Raw genomic sequence first — 23,252 nt, forward strand, 5'->3', positions numbered from 1 at the left:
TCCAGTCACCTACCAGAGGTGATTCTAAATAAGGAAAATATCAAAACAATTCCTTACTGCGTAGAAAGGCAGTAAGATGGCGGGCGGGGAGGGGGGAGGGGCGGCCTGCACACCCGCGGCGGTGTTGTGCTGCTTGGCACTGATCTCGTGTTTGACTGGAAATGCCAAGTGTCTCTTTGTTATGTTTAATAGTTAATATTCTTATTATTAGCATATATTCATAATAGCATAGATTAACAATTTTAAAACATTTCAACAAAACAAAATTATAGTCGAAATTTTATTATCTTGTGTGGAATTAATTCCTTCCTTGGGATTCCCAGGATACTTTAGGCGGCAGCTCCGTGACCCAGAGAAAATGTAGGTGCCGCTACCTAGTAGTGAATCAGGACGGTTGGGACGGTCACTTTGATAAATCGGTCAGAGAAAAGAGTTTGGCCTCTCAAGTGGAAAATTGATTCTGGGCTGCAGTGGCTACGTGCAGGAGGCTGACGAGAAGGGATTCACCGCGCGCAGCCAACCCCCTGCAAAAGCATTTTATACCAGGAATAAAATGTTTAGTCCTTTAAATTTGATGAATACAGCAGGGAAGAAAAGAGATCATGTTTCCAAAGAGAGCTAAAACACATGTAAAAAAAGCCAAGGAGAATGTGCCAGACTGTCTTATGATCAGGTATTTATAGTAAAGCTATTAATGGAATGGTCACTACAGGGGAGTGGAAAGCCTAAATATAAGCGAAAATTCTGATGTGCTAATCTCTGACAGTGAAAACTTCCGCGCTCTCCTAAAGGATATAACAGAAGGTAAAACGTCTTTGGTATGTGATCAGACCTATTCTGTGCTAAAACAGAAATGTTCTTTTAAAACCATTGAGATTTTGCCTAATACATCGTGTTTTACTACCACTATTCCTGTTATATGTTGTATTATGAGAGTACATATATTCCTATAACATGTTTGTTTTTAGTATTTACTGTTATTTTTAGCATAAAGATGTTCTTTTGGGTGAGTGCTTCAATGACTGAGAAAAAAAACTCCTAAGCCAAGTCTAAAATAAATCATTATTTTCATAGTTAAAATGGCACTGACCTAAGTCTTATATGAAAGGTGGTTTTTCCTGAATTGGCTTTAAGTCAGTGGCTACTCACGGAAACTTCAAATTTATGTTGAATTTGTGGCAGTTCAGAAAACTATTTTGAATTTATGAGAAATTTTAATATTTTTCTAAATTTTGCATTTTCTCAGTCCTATTAATGTTGTAGCTCTCTGAATTTTGTTTGTGGTTTTAAGTATTTGATTATCTTGTTTTCACAACTGGAAAAATAGTTTTAATTCATTCTGACTTTAACTCTGTCAGCGTTCCACATGAATAATTACACCAGCGATGAAGACACAGATGAGGACTTGGATACCCAGCTCATCATCCAGCAGAGCTTACAGGACGTTCACCGGCCGAGGGCGACACAGCAGGCATCTGCAGACGACAGGTAGCGGTATCTCACTGGCGAGGTGGCATGAGTGTTCGACAGTCGGGACTCTCATTAGCACACTTCTAGTGTTGTGATAAAAACAGGAGAGAGGTCAAAATCTAAGGAGCTGTCATTTAAATATCTATGAGACTTGATGTCTCACCAGCCAGACAGGAAAATTTGGAAATAATTCAGGATGTAGTTAGGGAGGAAACAGTTGAAGGAGGTTAGCAGCAACTCTGGCTGAGAGCTTGCAGGCTGGAAATGAGAAGAAATGCACAAGGATAGGAAAGGCTAGAGAACTCTAACGCATCTGGTCTTCGGGGCGCCAAAGGGAATGCATAAATCCAACCGATACACATGGAAAATTATCCTCACCCTCAGCGGGGAGATGGGGTAAGGTCCAGTCTTTATTCAGATCAAAAGGTGGAAAGATGTAAACTTAAACCCAGAAGAGACGAACCCTTTCTGAAGGGTGTATATTCAGAGTTCTGTAATGACAGCACCAGGAAAGGACCCCACGGGTCCCTCCGTGGTGTAAAAGGATCGCCCTGGAGGTGGATCGTCCCCAGCCAGGCACACCCGCCGCAATGCTCTCTGGCTAATCTGTAACCTCGCCCCCCAACAGTTACTGTTGTTTTTCAGGGGTGATTAACCCTGTTTGCATGGGATGGTGACCTCTATTTGCCTGCTGGACATAAAACTGGATAGATGTGTTTTAACTCCAGCGGATTTTATAATTAAATATAGAGATGTTGAAGTACATTGGACTGATCACTTTGTGCCATACTATTTTAAGCATTTCATAAATATTGACTCATTTAATTCTAATTCTCGTTACCTCTCTATGTGGTAAGTCCTATTATCCCCACGTAGAGACGAGGAGACGGGTAAGTGTTACCCAAGGTCACAGGGCTGGTAAGTGAGAGGCAGGCGGTCTGGCTTCCGGGTCAGTGCTCTTTACCACACCATTCCTACACTTCTGGGTTACTTTTAGGAATAATCTTTAAAGTCATCTTTAAATAACGTTTTGTAAAGAAATTGGGTTCCTTAGATTATCGGTTAACATTGTGATGAAATATTTTTAAATTCATTCAGTAATTAAGTCATGATTTTAGGTTGAAAGGCATAAAATTTTGATGATTGAAAAGTTGCAGAAAAATTTAACTGTAGTGATAAATCCCAGCCATTAGACTTGCAAGAGTTATATGGTATGTAGGAAAGCTTGCGGCCTTGGTCAGGCACTTGAAGGAATTAGGAAATGCTCCTTAGGTGGGATAATGCCGCCCCCCACCCCCGCCCCCCAAGGAAGATAGACATGGGAGAGCGGCTTCCCTGGAGTGCATCGGTCACACGATATTTTGGAAGTGTCTCCATGAAGCCTCAGTAACTGCCTCACGTAAGAGTTCATCCTTGGCTAACGCCAGTTGCCCTTACCCTTTGTGTTTTTATCAAATGCCTTTGTTTTTCTCTGTTTGGGGCTTACATGTATATTTATTTTCTACGCAGCTTGCATGCCTTTTTGAGCGCTGACTACAAGAAGATAATTGAAACAATAGAGGCAGTTAAGTACTCCTCCTATTCTGTCCCCTCCAGCTGGTGGTGGTGGCACCTGTGGTGCTGACCCGCGCACTCCCCGCTGCATTCAGGAAGCCCAGGAGCAGGTTTTCCCAAATGCTCAACACTCTCCCCCCCCCCCCCATTCACCAGAGCCTGCGAGAAAATAGCACAGCACAACTTAGCAAAGCGCTGCTGAGCTGGGGGCGGGGGGCACTGAGGGGCAGCACAGGCCCCGGCGACAGGGAACGCTGGCGAAAGGCCTTCCTGCTGCTTCGTCCCATGCCATTCTAATGTGTCCCTCCGAAAGCGCGGGGCTCGAACTCTGTCGTCCCGTGCACTGGCCTCGATGGTGGGGTTCAGAAGCAGCGCGGGCAGCCGCCTGTGTGGGCCAAATGTGAATCTGCTCCCATCTGACCTGTTAATAGGTAAGGAAGATGCACTGTCACGCTTGACCAAGTTCCATTCTGCTTTTGCTGAAGCAGATGGGGCAGGCTGGCTCCCTCTGCATAAGGCTGCCGTGCAGTTAAATAAGAACATTTTGCAGATCACCCTGAAAGGTAAACTCCCTTTATAACTCTTCTCACGCTTCGGAGAAATAAACCTAAGACTCCTTTCTGCATGTTAACCTGCGCGGTCTAATGGGTTGATTTCAGCTTCAAAACCCAGCGCGTGGGAGCAAACCACCCACAATGGTGAAACGCCACTGTTTCTGGCTGTCAGCACTTGCCTCTTAGAAAATGCCCGTTTCCTCCTCCTCAACGGCTGCAATCCGGATGCCAAGAATTCTGAAGGCAATTCTCCTCTTCTTACAGGTAAATTACCTTGTCCCCGGGAAACAGTCTGTGGTTCTGAGTGTCCGCCACGCCCACAGGTTTCAAAGGCAATGCTTTGGGTTTTTTGTTTTGTTTTGTTTTGTTTTTAGCTTTTATTTTGATTCCGGTTACCATACGGTGCTGCATTAGTTTCGGGTGAACAATACAGTGATTCAACACTTCCGCACATCACCGGTGCCCCTCACAACACGTGCACCCCTTAAGCCCCATCCCCCAGCTCTGGTAACCATAGTAAGAGTGTGTGTCTCTGTTTGCTTCTTTTTCTCTCCTTCCCCCCAGCTCTGCTCATTCATTTTGTTTCTTAAATTCCACGTGTGAGTGAAAGCGTGTGGTACTTGTCTTTCCCTGAGTCCGCTTAGCATAGCACTCTCAGCTCCGTCCGTGTCCCTGCGAATGGAAAGGTGGCTTTTTGTGCCACTTTTTGTGTAATAGTTGCGGGGCTGTCATTCTGGTCCCAACTGACTGGACATGGGTACGTGACCCTCTACAGACTGGCCCACGGGGTGGCCTGGTTCAAAATCTCTGCCAGTGAGCTGATCATTTTGCACGGTGTCTTAGCCAGTGAATTCGGGAGTAAGAAATCTAAGAGGTGGGCAGAGTAGGAAGAGGCGGCCAAGGGCGGACTGAACACGAATGGCTGATTTTGTTCCCTCCTGAGTCTTCACTAAACTTATAGTTAAGAAATTGTTTTAAGGAGGTAAGATACAAAAGAGTGAGAAGAACGGGAGAGGAGACAACAGCAACATAGTTTTTTAAAACCCGGAGAGCAGGTGGATGACTGGTCAGTGACAAGAAAGCTGAAGAAGGAAGGGGGGGTAAACAGAAGGGGGAATGAACCATGAGAGACTGTGGACTCTGGGAAACAAACTGAGGGTTTCAGAGGGGAGGGGGATGGGGATTGGGATAGGCCGGTGATGGGTATTAAGGAGGGCACATATTGCATGGAGCACTGAGTGTTATACGCAAACAATGAATCATGGAACACTACATCAAAAACTAATGTACTGTATGGTGACTAACATAACAAAATAAAAATTATATATAAAGAAAGAAAGCTGAATCTTAATTTGCTTTTGGGGAAAACAACACAATTATATCAAAAGGCCTGGAAAGTTGTTGGCGATAGTTCCCTCATGGAGCCCCCGTGAAGGACAGGCAGCTAACATAGGGGGAATTGCTGGAACACTGTTAAGGAACAAGAAGCTGGTGCTACAGATCCCTTCTCCCATTCCACCTGAATTCTGGAGGTTTATTCTCTGGGCAGTTTAAACAGAGGCTCTCTGGGCTGGGGGATACTTGGCAATGGTGGGGGTACCAGATTGAAAACACTGGAGAAATTAAGCAAACACAGGCCGAGACCTCCCAGCCCTCCTCTTCCACCAGGATTCTAGAAAGCCGGCAGCCAGAACTCTACCTTCCAAGAGGAGGCTTCTATGGGGAATTTGATATACCCAAAAAGAAAGAACTAAAGGGAGTGAAATTGGGGGTTCCCCAACAAATGGCCCAGGCACATCAACACACATTTGGGAACACGGCCCAAGAGCTACTCTCAACGTTTAGGATCCCCAGTCAGCTTTTCAGTTCCCAACTCTTTAATCACGAGCAGACAGATAAGGACTATCCGAGAAAAGTCTTCAACAGAGATAAGCAACTTGGAGGAGAGACTATTTAGGGAAAATAAAATGTAGAGGGAAATTATGATCAAGTTAGAGAAATTAGTGAAAAGCAGTGAAATAACAGGACACTGCAAAAAATTGAACAAAATAACAAAAATGCCCTTGAAAATTAAAAATGGTAGCAGAAGTATAAAACTCAAAATGAATGCTGGGAGATAAAGTTTAGAAAAACTTCCAGAGGAAGATAAGAAATGGGAAATAGGAAAGAAAAAGAAAGAGGAGCAACATGTGAATCTCAGAAGCGCTAGAAAGAGAACAGACAAGATGGAGGTGGTGTATCATCAATGAATAAGGCAAGAAAATTATTTCCTAAAACAAAGGACATGAGTTTCCAGAATCGGAGTGCACACTAATGCCCGCTCGATGAGTTAAGAAAGACCCAACACCCTTGGCACTTTGCATTTCTAGTCCTAAAGCACTTTCCATGGCACATCATAAATGGTTGTGAACAGAATTCACACTGATTCAACATCTGGCACCCAGCAAGAGTCCTCACGCACACTGGCTGCCAACAGTTAACACATGGAGATGGATACATATTTTTTTCAAGATTTATTTGAGCGAGAGAATAAGCATGCACATGAGCAAGAGGGGCAGAGGGAGAGAGAGAGAGAGAGAGAATCCCAAGCAGATTCTATGCCCGGTGTGGAGCCCGATGCGAGGCTCCACCCCACGACCCCAGGATCATGACCTGAGCCGAAACCAAGAGTCAGTCGCTTAACTGACTGCACACCAGACACCCTGGAGATGGATACGTTAAGTTGTTTTAGAATCTTGAAGAACTTAAAGATGATCATCCAAATGTGAATGATAACCACATAAATGCAGAAAATCCAGTTCGAAAATTTTAACAAAACATGGGGTTAAAAATAATTTCCTGGGGCACCTGGGTCGCTCAGTCGGTTAAGCATCGACTCTTGATTTCAGCTCAGGTCATGAACTCGAGGTCATGAGACTGAGCCCCAAGGTGGGCTCTGAGCTGAGCGTGGAGTCTGCTTGGGATTCTCGCTCTTCCTCTCCCTCTGCCCTCCACTCACGTGTGCGCTCTCTCTCTAAAAAAAAAATAATAATTTCCTAATTATTGCTGGGTTTGTTTTTCTTTGTTTAAAGCACTTAAAAGCATTTCTAGGACTGTTTTGGGTACTTAAGTTCCCATTTTCTTGAGAGAAGAACATAAAAATGATAAATGAAAATTTTGTGTGTTTATGTTTTTCAGCCACGTGAGCAGGCAGTAGACAATAATTGTTCTTGGCTTACAGAAAAGCCAATAGGCTATGGATGTAAAACACTATTAATATTATTGGATATAAGCCTCATTTTGCAATCTGTTTCCTAGGCACAAAATGCTGGCACATGGGAGTAGACAGGAAGAGCTCCTTAAGAAGTCTGAGGGACACTGGCTAATTAGACACTCTGGCCATAATTTCCTGGTGAACTTAATGCCTTTTTCACTTCTACTTTCCCAGCTGTTCTACGTGACTCCTACGAGATGGCCGCCTTGCTGATCAGCTATGGGGCAGACGTGAATCTGCGGTGTACCAACGAGAGGACAGCTCTCCACGAAGCAGCCAAACTGGGCAGGCAGGACATAGTGAAGCTGATGTTGGTGTCTGGGGCACACCCGGACCCACAGAGCTCCTACGGATTCACTCCTCTTGCTCTTGCTGCCCAAAGTGGACACATTGAAATCATGGAAATGTTACTGCAGAAAGGCAAGATTTTCTATATGGTCAGCACACCCCCAAGGGTAACATGATGCAAGCATCCTCCTCTTCACGGAGAGCTTCAGAATAATAGAAGTTAACGTTTTATCTAATCCTAACATAAATATCTGATGAAAGCATATGTTAATAGTGGCTACTAAAAAGCCTAAAATGGAGATTGACTATTTCTCCTTCAATGTGCAGTAATTCCCGTAAGATTACTAGGGTGCAGGTTACTCTTTTACATAGTGCACCCCATCCATGCTGAGGATGGCTGTTTTTTTTAATTTTTTATGTGTTGTCCGTTTCTAGATTCGCAGAACCCACATCACCCCCTACATGTCATCTCTGCTAAGCTAAGTCACGGGCCAGTCCAGTGTGTTGTCAGATGTTTCTGTTGTTAAGAATTGCTCCCTGGCTGCTGCTCTCTGGGTCCCAGTTCTCTCTCCAGTAATACCCACAACTGAGAAGGAGAAGGCAACTTAGATTTATTGAGTACTTTCTAGCACCAGCCATTAAACTACCTACCCTGCTTTATGTGATCTTCTAAAACCCTATCAAGTAGGCACTGTCCTCATTTTACACTTAAGGAAAGAGGGCTAGGGATGGTACCAGTTGGAGGACTTCCCTTTAAACACACCCTCCCCTGCTACCAATTCGAGATCCTGGTTTAACTGGCAGAGACCTCGGCTCAGAGAACTTTGGCATTTATTGTCTTTGAGGAGACCCCCATTAATGAAGCAATGTAGGGTCTAGAGCTTTTTGTCAAAGAAGCAAGTCTTTACCAAGATTTAATAAAGTCCCAGTATTAGATTTACCTTCTTTATTCTCCTTCCTGTTTGTGTCCAGAAGCCTTATTTCTTTCTTTAGCAATATACGGTCCTGGTCTCCATGTTTCTAGCCTACAGGGATTCCTGCTTTTAAGAAAAACTCTCTGCTTTTTACACGTACCTGGAACTTTCCCATCATACAGGGGAGGCTGTTGTAGTTTTCAGTCAGTGGCCATAAGACATTTTAAGTAAGATGTTTCAAATGAGCAATATCAGAGATGTCTAGAGTCATGAGCTAGAATGACAAAAATAAACACTGGACCCTCCATCTACACAAAAAAAGTAACCTTTTGTCTAGATCGTTGATTAAAAGACAAAGAAAGGGGAGAAGCACCAGATTTTAAATCCTTAACTCTTAAAGGAAACCAGCATCAGTTGACCTCAGTGAGGTATTTCCCTGAGGTAACTCCCTTATGAAGTAATTTGCACAAAGTGACACGGCTAGGAAATGGCAGAGCCAAGATCTGAACCCACATCTGTCTCATTCCGACTCACGCTACTTTACCACCCTGCATGACGGGAGTGGCAACGTGGCATCGTAGAAACAGGCCCTGGGTCTGGTCCACAATCCTGACTACCTTGCTTACCAGCTGTGTGTCTCCTTGGGAAGTCACTTAACCTCAAGGAGCCTCGGTTTTTCATCTTTACAGTGGAGATCCTGGCATCTACTTGTCAGGGTCGATGTGAAGTTTAGAAATTACGCACCTAAGGGAAACTGTACGGGGTGAGCGCTGTTGCCCTGGAGGCTTACCCGAACTTTCTTCATGCATTCCTGGAGTGGGGTTCTTGGGCGGCCACTATGTTCGGATGACTGTGGAGTCTCAACTATTTTAAAGCCGCTATATCTGTCTTATATGTGCTGTGAATGTGCCCGGAATGCTCCCCTTGCCCTTTGTCCATTCAGAGGCCACTCTTTCTTCAAAGCCCATTTTACTGAGAGGCCTTCTGCCACTGACCCAAAACACCTTTCTCCTTCCTTCACCACCCAGTTCCCCTCAAAATCCAGAACTGAGAACTTTCAGAGGACATTTTGCCTACACTTGGTACCCTTAGCATCCACACCATCATGACGCTCGGCACACTAAGTCCCCAGCTTCAACTGCAAACAACTAGTGTGTCTTACTACAAACAGCCCGCTAAGAACATGTTAGAACAAATGCCATTTTCCACCAACGCATCAACAGACGGCCTGGTGCTACCGTTGGTACCATCCTATGTATAAGGATGGGGTAAGTGGGCTTTTATAGGCCATCTGGAAATAAAATCACCTTTTATAAAATTATTTCTCCTGGAATTTTCAAGTTCCAAACAAATAACTTATTAAACTTCCTCTGAAAGCCAGCCTACTCATAATTTAGAGACGGCTTGCACCATTTCTTCCTTTCCCAACTGCATTATAAACTGGCCGAGAACAGGAGGTACATTTTTTATTTCTTTGATTCGTAGTGCTTTGCTCAAGTGGCTCCTTAATAATTGCTTTTTGGTAGTGCTGATATATTAAGAATGCATATGCAATACAGTGGAAAAGACTTTTTGCATAACAGACTTTTTCTCCTCTTAGGAGCTAACGCTCTTGGTCAGGCATCTGACTCTGCTTCCATCTTACTTGAAGCCGCCAGCGGAGGAAATCCAGACTGTCTGACTCTTCTTCTAGAGCATGGAGCTGATGCCAACATCCCTAAGAATTCAGGCCACCTGCCCATTCATGTGGCAGCTGACAGAGGCCATTTGTTGTAAGTTCAATTACATGGGTGCAGATAGAAATAGGAAGAGCTATGGGAGGTTTTGGGGGGAGTTTCTGGGAACTTGGTTATTACTTCTGATCCTGTAATTCCAACACCCCTTTGAAAGAGAGGAAACTCTCAACCAGCTAGAAAGTGGTGAAGACAGGCATCCTCTGTAGCCACGAACGAGACAGAAAACTACTATTATTATCAGGTGCTTGGGCGATATGGGGAACCCCAGGTCTCACCGATTAGATTCATTCTGAGTTTTATATCTAGACAGTAGTTTCACTTAACTTTACTAAGTATCTGAGCTTTTGGATGCAGGAGTTACGCACTTTTTGTTTGGGGGTCCTAATGCCACCTGATACTAACGCCATCTCGTACTAGTATAAACCCATCATAAACAGGTTAATGCTGCATCTTAAGAGAAACAATTTTTCTGATGCACTTTGAAATTCTTTCTCAGAGCTCTGAAGATTTTGGTTCCAGTGACAGACCCTGTTGCCATTAAGCAGAGCGGCATCAGTCCCGTCCACTGTGCGGCAGCGGGAGCACACCCCGAATGCCTGGAACTCCTCATCCAGGCTGGATTTGATGTAAATTTCATGCTCGATCAGAGAATTCGCAAACACTATGACGACCACAGGAAGTCAGCTTTGTATTTTGCTGTATCGAATGGTGACCTCTCTTCAGTTAAGCTGCTTCTGAGTGCTGGAGCTCTGCCTAATCAAGACCCGGTTAACTGCCTCCAGATAGCCCTACGGATGGGCAACTACGAGCTGATAAATCTGCTGCTGCGGCATGGGGCCAACGTCAATTATTTCTGCAGAGTCAACCCTTTACATTTCCCATCAGCACTGCAGTACACACTGAAAGATGAAGTCATGCTCAGGATGCTGTTGAATTACGGGTATGACACAGAGCGGTGCTTTGACTGTCCTCATGGAAACAAAGTTCATCCTTGTTATACTTTTGAAGGCTGGACACCTACAGTTATCAAAGATACTATGGTAAGTGTGCAGTGTTATATCACCTTATATGGTCATTACTGGTGGCCCTGAACCACGGCAATAGATAAGGTGCCATCCATTCTCTCCAGAAGCTCATAGTTGAAAGGATTTCAGTGTGACAAATACATGTAAAATAGATATGGTAGTAGATGTGAAAGGTACGGAAACCGTTCAGAGGGAAAAGTGATTTAACTTTACCTGGGGAATTTCACAAATGAAGTAGCAGCTGAGTAAGGTTTTAAAGAATGAATGCAGTCTAATAAACGAATTATGCTTTTTCTTTGAAGGGGTGAGTAACCTAGCTAAAATGTTTCTGGGGTCCTGATACCCATGTCCTCGGTTCTTGGCTACCTCTTTTAGCTCCAAAATTTGATTAAATAGGTCTCCTTGGTCACCTTTTTTTTTTTTTTTTTTAAGATTTATTTACTTGAGAGAGAGCATTAGCAGGGGGAGGGGTAGAGGGAGAAGCAGACTCCCCACTGAGCAGGGAGTTTGACATGGGGCTCAATCCCAGAACCCCAAAATCATTACATGAGCTGAAGGCAGATGCTCAACCGACTGAGCCACCCAGTGCCCCTCTTTGGTCACCTTTTTGATGAAAAAGGAATCACAATAAATAGTTGACCACCTCTTCTTATTTTTTTATTTAAATTCAATTAATATATAATGTATTATTAGTTTCATAGGTCAGTGATTCGTCAGTCTTATATAATACTCAGTGCTCATTACATCACATGCCCTTCTTAATGTCCATCACCCATTCTTCCAGTTAACCCATCCCTCCAACCCCACCCCCCCCAGCGACCCTCAGTTTGTTTCCTATGATTAAAAGTCTCATGATTTGTGTCCTCTCTGATTTTGTCTTATTTTTTCCTCTCTTCCTTATGATCCTGTTTTGTTTCTTAAATTCCACATATGAGATCATATGATAGTTGTCTTTCTCTGAGTGACTTATTTCACTTAGCATAATACCCATAGCGTAATTCTATCCACATTGTTACAAATGGCAAGATTTCATATTTTTGATGGCTGAGTATATTCCATTGTATATAGATATTACATCCTCTTTATCCATTCATCTGTCGATGGACATCTGGGCTCTGTCCATAGTTCGGGGATTGTGGACACTGCTGCCATAAACATTGGGTGCAGGTTCCCCTTCAGATCACTACATTTGTATCTTTGGGGTAAATACCCAGTAGTGCAATTGCTGGGTCGTAGGATAGCTCTATTTTCAACTTTTTGAGGAACCTCCATACTGTTTTCCAGAGTGGATGCATCAACTTGCATTCCTACCAACAGTGTAGGAGGGTTCCCCTTTTTCCACATCCTCGCCACCATCTGTCATTTCCTGATTTGTTAATTTTAGCCATTCTGACTGGTATGAGGTGGTATCTCCTTGTGCTTTTTTTTTTTTCCAGAGAGAAAGAGAGAGAGAGAACACAAGCAGAGGGAGTGGCAGGAAAAGGGAGAGGAAGAAGCAGGCTCCCTGCTAAGCAGGGGGCCAGATGTGGGGCTTGATTCCAGGACACTGGGATCATGACCTGAGCTGAAAGCAGATGTTTAACTGACTGAGCCACCCAGGCACCCCTCTCATTGTGGTTTTGATTTGTATTTCCCTGATGCCCGGTGATGTGGAACATTTTTTCATGAGTCTGTTGGCCAAATGGTTGTCTTCTTTGGAGAAATGTCTGTTCATATCTGCTGCCCATTTCTTGATTATTTGTTCTTTGGGTGTTGAGTTCAATAAGTTCTTTATAGATTTTGGATACTAGCCCTTTATCTGATAAGACATTTGCAAATATCTTCTTCCATTTTGTAGGTTGTCTTCTGGGTTTGTTGACTGTGTCCATTGCTGTGCAAAAGCTTTTTATCTTGATGAAGTCCCAATAGTTCATTTTTGCCTTTGTTTCCCTTGCCTTCAGAGACGTGTCTAGCAAGAATTTACTGCAGCCAAGGTCACAGAGGTTGCTGCCTGTGTTCTCCTCTAGGATTTTGATGGATTCCTGTCTCACATTTAGGTCTTTCATCTTTTTTGAGTCTATTTTTGTATATGATGTAAAGAAATGGTCCAGTTTCATTCTTCTACATGTGGCTGTCCAATTTCCCCAACACCATTTGTTGAAGAGTGGTTTTCTTCCATTGGATATTCTTTCCTGCTTTATTGAAGATTAGTTGACCATAGAGTTGAGGGTCCTTTTCTGGATTCTCTATTCTGTTCCATTGATCTATGTGTCTGTTTTTGTGCCAGTACCATACTGTATTAATGATTACAGCTTTGAAATATAGCTTGAAGTCTGGAATTGTGATGCCACAAGCTTTGGCTTTCTTTTTCAACATTCCTTTGGCTATTTGGAGTCTTTTCTGGTCCCTACAAATTTTAGGATTATTTGTTCCAGCTCTGTGAAAAAACTTGATGGTATTCTGATAAGGATTGCATTGAATATAGGTAGCATAGACATTTTAACAATATTTCTTCTTCCAATCCATGAGCATGGAACGTTTTTCCATTTCTTTGTGTCTTCCTCAATTTCCTTTACAAGTATTCTATCGTTTTCTGAGTACAGATCCTTTGCCTCTTTGGTTAGGTTTATTCCTAGGTGTCTTATGGTTTTGGTGTAATTTTAAGTGGGATTGACTCAATTTCTCTTTCTTCTGTCTCACTGTTAGTGTATAGAATGCAACCGATATCTGTGCATTGATTTTATATCCTGCCACTTTGCTCAATTTCTGTATGAGTTCTAGCAATTTTGGGGTGAATCTTATGGGTTTTCCACGAAGAGTATCATATCATCTGCAAAGAGTGAGAGTTTGACTTCTTCTTTGCTTATTTGGATGACTTTTATTTCTTTCTGTTGTCTGATTGCTGAGGCTACGATTTCTAGTACTATGTTGAATAGCAGTGGTGACAGTGGACATCTCTGCCATGTTCCTGACCTTAGGGGGAAAGCTCTCAGTTTTTCTCCATTGAGAATGATATTTGCTGTGGGCTTTTTGTAGATGGCTTTATGATATTGAGGTATGTTCCCTCTATCCCTACACTGTGAAGAGTTTTAAGAAAGGATGCTGTCTTTTGTCAAATACTTTTTCTGCTTCTATTGAGAGGATCATATGGTTCTTGTCCTTTCTTTTATTAATACAGTGTATCACATTGATTGATTTGCAGATGTTGAACTCCTCTTGCAGCCCGGGAATAAATCCCACTTGGTCGTGGTGAATAATCCTTTTAATGTACTGTTGGATCCTATTGGCTAGTATCTTGGTGAGAATTTTTGCATCCATGTTCATCAGGGATATTGGTCTGTTTTCTCCTTTGTGGTGGGATCTTTACCTGGTTTTTGGTAAAGGTAATGCTGGTCTCATAGAGAGAGTTTGGAAGTTTTCCTTCCATTTCTATTTTTTGAAATCAGTTTCAGAAGAGTAAATATTTTTTCTTCTTTAAATATTTGGTAGAATTCCCCCTGGGAAGCTATCCAGCCCTGGACTCCTGTTTGTTGGGAGATTTTTGATTACTGCTTCAATTTCCTTGCTGGTTATGGGTCTGTTCAGGTTTTCTGTTTCTTCCTGTTTCCATTTTGGTAGCTTAGATGTCTCTAAGAATGCATACATTTCTTCCAGATTGCCTAATTTGTTGGCATAAAGTTGCTTATAACATGTTCTTAAAATTGTATTCTTCAGTATTGAATGTAACTCTCCTCTTTCATTCATGATTTTATTTATTTGGGTCTTTTCGTTTTTTTAAGATTTTATTTATTTGTCAGAGAGAAAGAGAACACGGGGAGCAGCAGGCAGAGGGGGAAGCAAGCTTCCTGATGAACAAGGAGCCCAACACAGGACTCCATCCCAGGACCCTGGGATCATGAGATGAGCAGAAGGCAGACACTTAACCAGCTGAGCCACCCAGGTGTCCCTATTTGGGTCTTTTCTCTTTTCTTTTTGATAAGTCTGTCCCGGGGTTTATCAATATTATTTTTTTCAAGGCACCAGCTCCTAGTTTTGTTGCTCTGTTCTATTGTTGTTTTGATTTCTATTTCATTGATTTCTGCTCTAATCTTTATGAATTCTCTTCTGCTGGGTTTAGGCTTTATTTGCTGTTCTTTCTCCAGCTCCTTTAGGTGTAAGGTTAGGTTGTATATTTGAGACCTTTCCTATTTCTTGAGAAAGGCTTGTGTTGCTATCTACTTCTCTCTTAAGACCACCTTTGCTGCATCCCAAAGATTTTGAACAATTATGTTTTCATTTTCATTTGTTTTAATGAATTTTTTAAATTCTTCTTTACTTTCCTGGTTGACCCAGTCATTCTTTAGTAGGATGCTCTTTAGTCTCCATGAATTTGAGTTCTTTTTTCTTTTTAAGATTTTTATTTATTTATTTGCAAGAGAGAGAGAGAGAGAGAGCACAAGCAGGGGGAATGACAGGCAGAGGGAGAATCAGGCTCCCTGCTGAGCAAGGAGACTGATGCAGGACTCGATCTCAGGACTCTGGAATCATGACCTGAGCCGAAGGCACATGCTTAACCGACTGAGCCACCCAGACATCCCTGTAATGGAGTTCTTTCCAAACTTCCTCTCATGATTGAGTTCCAGTTCCAAAGCCTTGTGGTCCAAAAATATGTAGGGAATGATCCCAATTTTTTGGTACCGGTTGAAACCTGATTTGTGACCCAGTATGTGATCTATTCTGGAGAATGTTCCATGTGCACTCGAGAAGAATGTGTAGTCTTAATGAATCATGGAACATTGAATCAAATACTGAGGATGTACTGTATGGTGACTAATATAACAAAATAAAAGTAAAAATAAAAAAGAGGAAGAGTGTGTATTCTGTTGCTTTAGGATGGAATGCCCTGAATGTATCTGTGAAGTCCATCTGGTCCAGTGTGTCATTCAAAGACCTTGTTTCCTTGTTGATCTTCTGCTTAGATGATCTGTCCATTGCAGTGAGTGTAGTGTTAAAGTCCCTTCCTATTGTTGTATAATTATCAATGTTTCTTTAATTTTGTTATTAATGGTTTATATAATTGGCTTCTCCCATGTTAGAGGCATAAATATTTACAGTTGTTAGATCTTGTTCAATAGACCTTTTAATTATGACATAGTGTCCTTCCTCATCTCTTGTTACCGTCTTTGGTTTAAAATCTAATTTGTCTGATATAAGGATTGTTACCTCAGCTTTCTTTTGAGGTCTGTTACATGATCAATGGTTTTCCATCCCCTCACTTTCAATCTGGAGGTGTCTTTGGGTCTAAAATGAGTCTCTTGCAGACAGCATATGGATGGGTCTTGTTTTTTTTATCCGATCTGATACCCTGTGTCTTTTGACTGGGGGCATTTAGCCCATATACATTCAGAGTAATTACTGAAAGATATGAATTTAGTGCCATTGTATTATCCGTAAAGTCTCTGTTTCTGTATATTGTCTCTGTTCCCTTCTGGTCTATGTTACTTTGGGGCTCTCTTTTCACTTAAAGGATCCCCTTTAATATTCCTTGCAGGGCTGGTTTAGTGTTCACAAATTCTTTTAGTTTCTATTTGTCCTGGAAGCTTTTTATCTCTCCTCCTATTCTGAATGACATCTAGCTCGATAAAGTATTCTTGGCTGCATGTTTTTCTCATTTAGCACCCTGAATAGATCATGCCAGTCTTTTCTGGCCTTCCAGGTCTGTGGATAGGTATGCTGCCAGTCTAATGTTTGTACCCTTGTAGGTTACAGGCCTCTTGTCCCAATCTGCTTTCAGGATTTTCTCTTTGTCTCTGAGATTTGCAAGTTTCACCTATTATACGTTGAGGTGTTGTTTTATTTTTATTGATTTTGAGGGGGGTTCTCTGTGCCTCCTGGACTTGAATGCCTGTTTCCTTCCCCAGATTAGGAAAATTCTGTTATAATTTGCTCCAGTATACCTTCTGCTCTTCTCTCTCTCTCTTTCTCTCTTTCCTCTTCTTCTAGGATCCCAATTATTCTAATATTATTTTGCTTTATGATATCATTTCTCTCTTGAATTCTCCCCTCATGATCCAGTAATTATCTTTTTCTCAGCTTCTTTATTCTCCATCATTTTGTATTCTATATCATTAAGTCTTTCCTTTTTTTTTTTTTTTTTAAGATTTTATTTATTTGACAGAGAGAGACACAGCGAGAGAGGGAACACAAGCAGGGGGAGCAGGAGATGGAGAAACAGGCTTCCCACTGAGCAGAGAGCCTGATGTGGGGCTCGAACCCAGGATCCTGAGACTGTGACCCGAGCTGAAGGCAGATGCTTAACGACTGAGCCACCCAGGCGCCCCATATATCATTAAGTCTTTCTTCTGTCTCATTTATCCTAGCAGTTACAGGCTCCATTTTTATCGCATCTCATTAATAGCCTTTTTGATTTTGACTTGATTAGATTTTAGTTCTTTTATTTCTCCAGAAAGGGATTCTCTAGTGTCTTCTATGCTTTTTTTCAAGCCCAGCTAGTATTCTTTATAGTTGTTATCTCAACTCTACTTCCAACAGAGTTCTTCTGTTCATACTGATTAGGGCCCTGGCAGTCAATACTGCCTCTTGTTCTTTTTTTTTTTTTTTTTTTTTTTTTAGGTGAGTTTTTCCGTCTTGTCATTCTTGCGGAAAGTGGTTGCTTTTCTATTTGTAGAGTTGCAGTTATTCTTTTCTTAGATCTCTGGTTGAGGTCACAGGTGTTCAGAATGATTTGATAGCTATCTAGCTGAATTCCTGGGACCAGATGAAACTATGGTCGCCTACTCCTCCAGCATCTTGGACTCGACCACCTCCTTCTTCTTGAGACATTTTTCTCCTGGCTTTCATCACACCAGTCTCCTATTTCCCCACCTAACTGGTCACTTCTATTTCCCCCAACTAGAGCACACCCCCGGCTTTTCAAAAAGCTGCCACTTTTCAGGTTTCAAGTGTTACCTCCTCAAAGAGACCCTTCCTATCTGTCCACCTTATCTAAGGTAGTTGTTATCCCTAATCTTATTATGTTGCCCATTTCTTTTATAGCACTTACCAGTTTGTGAAATTATCCTTTTAACATTTTCTGATTATGTGTCTCCTCCACAAATACGTCAGTGTAAGTTCCTGCTCACCACTTTCCTCAGCTTAGACATCTGTGCTCAGTACAGAGTAGATGCACTAGAAATACCTGAGTTCATATTAAAATCAAAGCAAAAATCAAACAGTGAAATGCAGAAAGTACTTTGAATCAATTCTGAAAAGTGAAAGGCAACATATTGTTTTAATATTGTATATTATTTTTAGGTTACAATTAATGTAGGAGATGGCATTTAGGTGTATATCATCTTGTATTATTTCCTGACTTTTTATTTAGTACTATTTGACTTCTCACATGGGCACCTTGCTAGCAGTGTGTAAATGACCTACAGACAGAAACTATCTATCCTTCGGGCATGAGGAGTAGGTGATGAATGATAGAAAATTCAAAATGAGAGTGGCGTTAATAAGATGGCTCATTCCTCGCTCACATAAGTAAAGGCCAGAGATAAACAGCCTTCTAACTGGACAGCTCCGTGATCACAAGAGAAACTTGTGTCCACATTCCAGCAAGCTAGTGGGCAGGCAGGAAGCAGCAGCACACACCTTGCTCTCCTTTAAGTGCATTCTGGGGGTTGCTACACTTCCACTCTCATCTCGCTAGCTAGAACTCAGTTAGGTGGCCATGTCTAGGTGCACGGTAGCTGGAAAGGTAATCTTTATTCCAGATAGCCATGTGGCCAACCAAAGGGGACAATAGGTATTAGGTAACTCTCTCTTTCACACCTGGTTATATCTTAAATAGTTCTGATGATACAGTAGTAAATATTTTTCCAAATGTTAGAGCTAAGAAATAATTTCCCTGGGTTGCCTGGGTGGCTCAGTCAGTTAAGCAGCCAACTCTTGATTTCGGCTCAGGTCATGATCTCAGGGTCCTGGGATCGAGACCCACAACAGGCTCTGTGCTCAGTGGGGATTCTGCTTGAGGATTCTCTCTCCCTCTCCCTCTGCCCCTCCCCCCCAAAATAAATGAATCTTAAAAAAAATTAATTTCCTTGTTCAATGCCTTTGTTTACAAATGAGGGACTTGAGACCTTGGTTCCTGACTGTGAGTTTAGTGCTCTAAACACTATAGATACTTAAATTTTTCATTTACATTCATAGTTCCAATTTTCTTCCTCAGTTCTGTGAAGTAATAACATTGTCATGGCTGCAACATCTCTCTGGGAAGGTTGTTCGAGTGATGCTTGATTATGTTGATCAAGTTCGAATCTGTTCAAAGTTGAAAGCTGTGCTCCAAAAACAGGGGCTCTGGTCAGAAATCCATTTTATCTTGAGTGAGTACCCTTCTTTCTTGTAGAAGATTCTTACCAAAAACACTATTGGGTATTTACATTCTTATTTGCTTAGTAAAACATTCTGGTTAAAAGCTTTCCTTAAACCAAGGAAAATACTATTCCTATCTAAAAAGTTACTATTTATAACTTAATTTGTTCTTATCACCATTTCCTGTAGATAAACTCTATTAGGTAATCACATATTATATGGTAGGTAATACCTTTCTCTTAATCATCTGGAACACTGTAGATATAGGAATTAGAAGCTATGACATGGCAATGAAAATAGGAATGAGAAAAAGTAAAATCAAAGCCTGCAGAGAATATCAAATGACCCTTCAAACCACATTCTTTCACGGTAGCACATCAGTCAAGAAGATTTCTTTTATCTAGTTTCCCCACAGGGTGGTGAACTTTAGTTCTTACCCTGGCCCTGAGGGACAGGGCCAGGCCAGGGGTTGGTTAATACACATAGATTAAAGGACTTCAGACCCACAACTGATGCCAGTCTTTGGAGTCTGGTTCTGAAAACACATCGACAGGAAGGACTGCAAGAAGGGAAGGTTGTTTCCCTATTACCTTTTCCATTTAGACACTGCAAATGCAAATTAGAGTGGCTTAAGTTTAACACACATTTGCTGACTAAACCCTAAGATCACTAAAAAATGAAGCAATTCTCTTTCCTTCGGATAACATGTGTTTCTATCGTTTTAGCAAACCCTCGGCCCCTCAGACATCTGTGCCGCCTGAAGATCCGGCAGTGTATGGGGCGCCTACGTCTGCGCTGCCCGGTCTTCATGTCCTTCCTTCCGTTGCCAAACCGTCTCAAAGCGTATGTCCTCTACAAAGAATACGACCTTTATGAACAAGGAATTTTCACAGGACCCTGGTAGTCAAACTGTTCTGGATGAAAAGGTATAATTCTGTAAGCTGTATTTCTTAAAGTTTGACTTATTATATATGATTATTTCTCACTTTAGCTTGCACTAAAATCTCAATGCAGTCTACATTCTTTCTTAATACTGGTATTCCTATTCTTTCTTAATATGCTCAATATTGTCTCTCAGGGAGCCCGAGTGGCTCAGTCAGTTAAGTGTCCGACTCTTGATCCCAGCTCAGGTCTTGATCAGGATCATGAGTTCAAGTCCCTACAGGGGACTTGATATTGCTTCTCAGGAGCATTCTGAACGGCAGTTAAAAAAATAAAAAATAAATTAATTAATTAATTAAAAAACTAAACCCAAGCCTTAAAATTTCAATTAGCAGAAATACATCAGTTCTCACTCTATTGATTTTACATTAAATGTATGAACTACATTTCTACATGTCAAAACAACAGATGCCACCTCCACCTCTAATAATTCAAGATAACTAATTCTTTTTATAGAGAAGTACATACATAAAATGTCTTAGTAATTACATTGACTAAAATACTGACCCCATTACTTGACCTACAAGTTAGCTGTTCTTGTATAAAAGTCCCAAGGCCAGCTAAGTGTGTGTTTACTTGTAGAGCCCTGCGTTGAAGTGGAATGTTCCGGTTAACCGAAATAGAACTTTCAATTGCAATGTCATCATTAAATGGGAAACTTGTGGTCCTTTTCTCTACAAAACCCTGGCTAAGGGTTACCATTTATTGGCTAATGTTATCACTTCAATAGAAATTAAAAGTGTTTTCAAGTGGCTTATGATTCTGTACTGAACCTAGTGCAATACTAAACACCCAAGAGGGGCTCACTGATGGAAAGTTATATTTATTTATTTTAATGCCTTCCAGTTAACATACAGTGTTAGTTTCAGGTGTACAATATAGTGATTCAATAATTCTATACATTATTCAGTGCTCATCACAAGTGCCTTCCTTAATCCCCATCACCTATTTCACCCATCCCCCCACCCCCCCCTCTGGCAACTATCAGTTTGTTCTCTACAGTCAAGATTCTATTTCTTGGTCTTTTTTTTTTTTTCTTTTTTCCCCCCTTTGCTCATTTGTTAAGTTCCACATATGGGTAAAATCACATGGTATTTGTCTTTCTCTGACTTATTTCACTTAGCATTATACTCTAGATCCATCCATGTTGTTGCAAATGGCAAATTTCATTCTTTTTTATGGCTGAATATTCCATTGTGTATGTACACCACTTCTTCTTTATCCATTCATCTATTGATGGACACTTGGGCTGCTTCCATAATTTGGCTATTATAAATAATGATGCAATAAACAGGAGAGCATATAGCACTTTAAATTAGGAATTTGTATTTTGGGGGTAAATACCCAGTAGTGTGGTTATTGGATTATGTGGTAGTTCTATTTTTAACTTTTTGAGGAAACTCCATATGTTTTGCAGAGTGGCTGCACCAGTTTGCATTCCCACCAACAGTGCACGTGTGTTCCTTTTTCTCCACATCCTCACCAACACTTGTGTTTTTTATTTTAGCCATTCTGACAAGTGTGAGGAATCTCATAATAGTTTTGATTTGCATTTCCCTGATGAGTGATGTGGAGCATCTTTTCATGTGTCCGTTGGCCATCTGTATGTCTTCTTTGGAGAAATGTCTGTTCATGTCTTCTGCCCATTGTTTAATTGGATTATTTGTTTCTTGGGTTTGAGTTCTATCAGTTATCTGTTTTGATACTAACCCTTTATTGGATGTGTCATTTGCAAATATCCTCTCCCATTCAGCAGGCTGCCTTGTAGTTTTGATTGTTTCCTTTGCTGTCCATCTTTTTATTTTGATGTAGTCCCAATAGTTTGTTTTTTTGCTTTTGTTTCCCTTGCCTCAGGAGACATATCTAGAAAAATGTTGCTATGGTTGATGTCAGAGACATTACTACCTGTGCTCTCTTCTAGGATTTTTAGTTACACATCTCACATTTAGGTTCTTAAAACATTTTATTTTTGTGTATGGTGTCAGAAAGTGCTCCAGTTTTCCCAACACCATTTGTTGAAGAGACCTTTTCCCCATTGTATATTCTTGCCTCTTTTGTCAAAGATTAATTGACCATTGAATTGTGGGCTTATTTCTGGGTTTTCTATTCTGTTCCATTGAGCTAAGCGTCTATTCTTATGCCAGTACCATACGTTTTGATTACTACAGCTTTGTAATGTAACTTGAAAGCCTGAAACTATGATACCTCCAGTTTTTTCTTTTCCAAGATTGCTTTGGCTATTTAGGGTCTTTTGTGGTTACATATAAATTTTAGGATTGTTCTAGTTCCAAGAAAAATGCTGTATTTTGAAAGGGATTGCATTAAATCTGTAGACTGCTTTGGGTAGTATAGACATTTTAACAATATTTGTTTTTCCAATCCATGAGCATGGAATGTCTTTCCATTTCTTTGTGTCATCTTCAGTTTCTTTCATCAATGTTTTACAGTGTTCAGAGTATGGGTCTTTCATCTCTTTGGTTAAATTTATTCCTAGATATTTTGTTATTTTTGGTGCAATTGTAAATGGGGGGGTTTAAGTTTTTATTTAAATTCTACTTAGTTAACATAGTGTGATATTAGTTTCAGGTGTACAATATAGTGATTCAACACTTCCATACATACCTGGTGATCATCACAAGTGCCCTCCTTAATCCCCATCATCTATTTAACCCATCCCCCCACCCACCTCCCCTCTGGTAACCATCAGTTTGTTCTCAAGAGTCTGTTTCTTGGTTTGCCTTTAATGTCACTTTCTGCTGCTTCATTATTAGTGTATAGGAATGCAACCAATTTCTGTACATTGATTTTGTGTCCTGCAACTTTGAGCTCATTTATCAGTTCTAGCAATTTTTTGGTGGAGTCTTTAGGGCTTTCTATATACAGTATCATGTCATCTGCATGTAGTGAAAGTTTTACTTCTTCCTTACCAATTCAGATGCATTTTCTTTCTTTTTGTTGTCTAACCACTGTGGCTAGGGTTTCCAGTACTATCTTGAGTAAGTGGGGAGAGTGGACATCTTTGTCTTGTTCCTGACCTTAGGGGAAAAGCTTTTGGCTTTTCCCCAATGAGTATGATGTTCACTGGGGTTTTATATGTGGCCTTTATTGTGGTATGTTCCCTCTAGACATACTTTGTTGAGGGTTTCTTTTTTTTTTAAGATTTTATTTATTTGACAGAGACAGCC

At 41.2% G+C, this 23,252-nt stretch overlaps 1 protein-coding gene across 1 annotated transcript; it reads left to right on the top strand.

Moving 5' to 3' along the window:
* The first annotated feature begins 122 nt into the window (after nucleotides 1-122).
* On the top strand, nucleotides 123-20,101 carry ASB14 (ankyrin repeat and SOCS box containing 14). The gene is made up of 9 exons (XM_008703625.2): nucleotides 123-1,488; nucleotides 2,980-3,033; nucleotides 3,454-3,587; nucleotides 3,684-3,842; nucleotides 7,006-7,251; nucleotides 9,634-9,805; nucleotides 10,266-10,809; nucleotides 18,983-19,136; nucleotides 19,851-20,101. The coding sequence occupies exons 1-9, from the start codon at nucleotides 1,367-1,369 to the stop codon at nucleotides 20,027-20,029; spliced, it is 1,764 nt and encodes a 587-aa protein (XP_008701847.1). The 5' UTR covers nucleotides 123-1,366; the 3' UTR covers nucleotides 20,030-20,101.
* Nucleotides 20,102-23,252: the final 3,151 nt, after the last annotated feature.

This window comes from Ursus maritimus, unplaced genomic scaffold, assembly GCF_017311325.1.
Source record: "Ursus maritimus isolate PB19 unplaced genomic scaffold, ASM1731132v1 scaffold_14, whole genome shotgun sequence".
NCBI classification, from domain to species: Eukaryota; Metazoa; Chordata; class Mammalia; order Carnivora; family Ursidae; genus Ursus; species Ursus maritimus.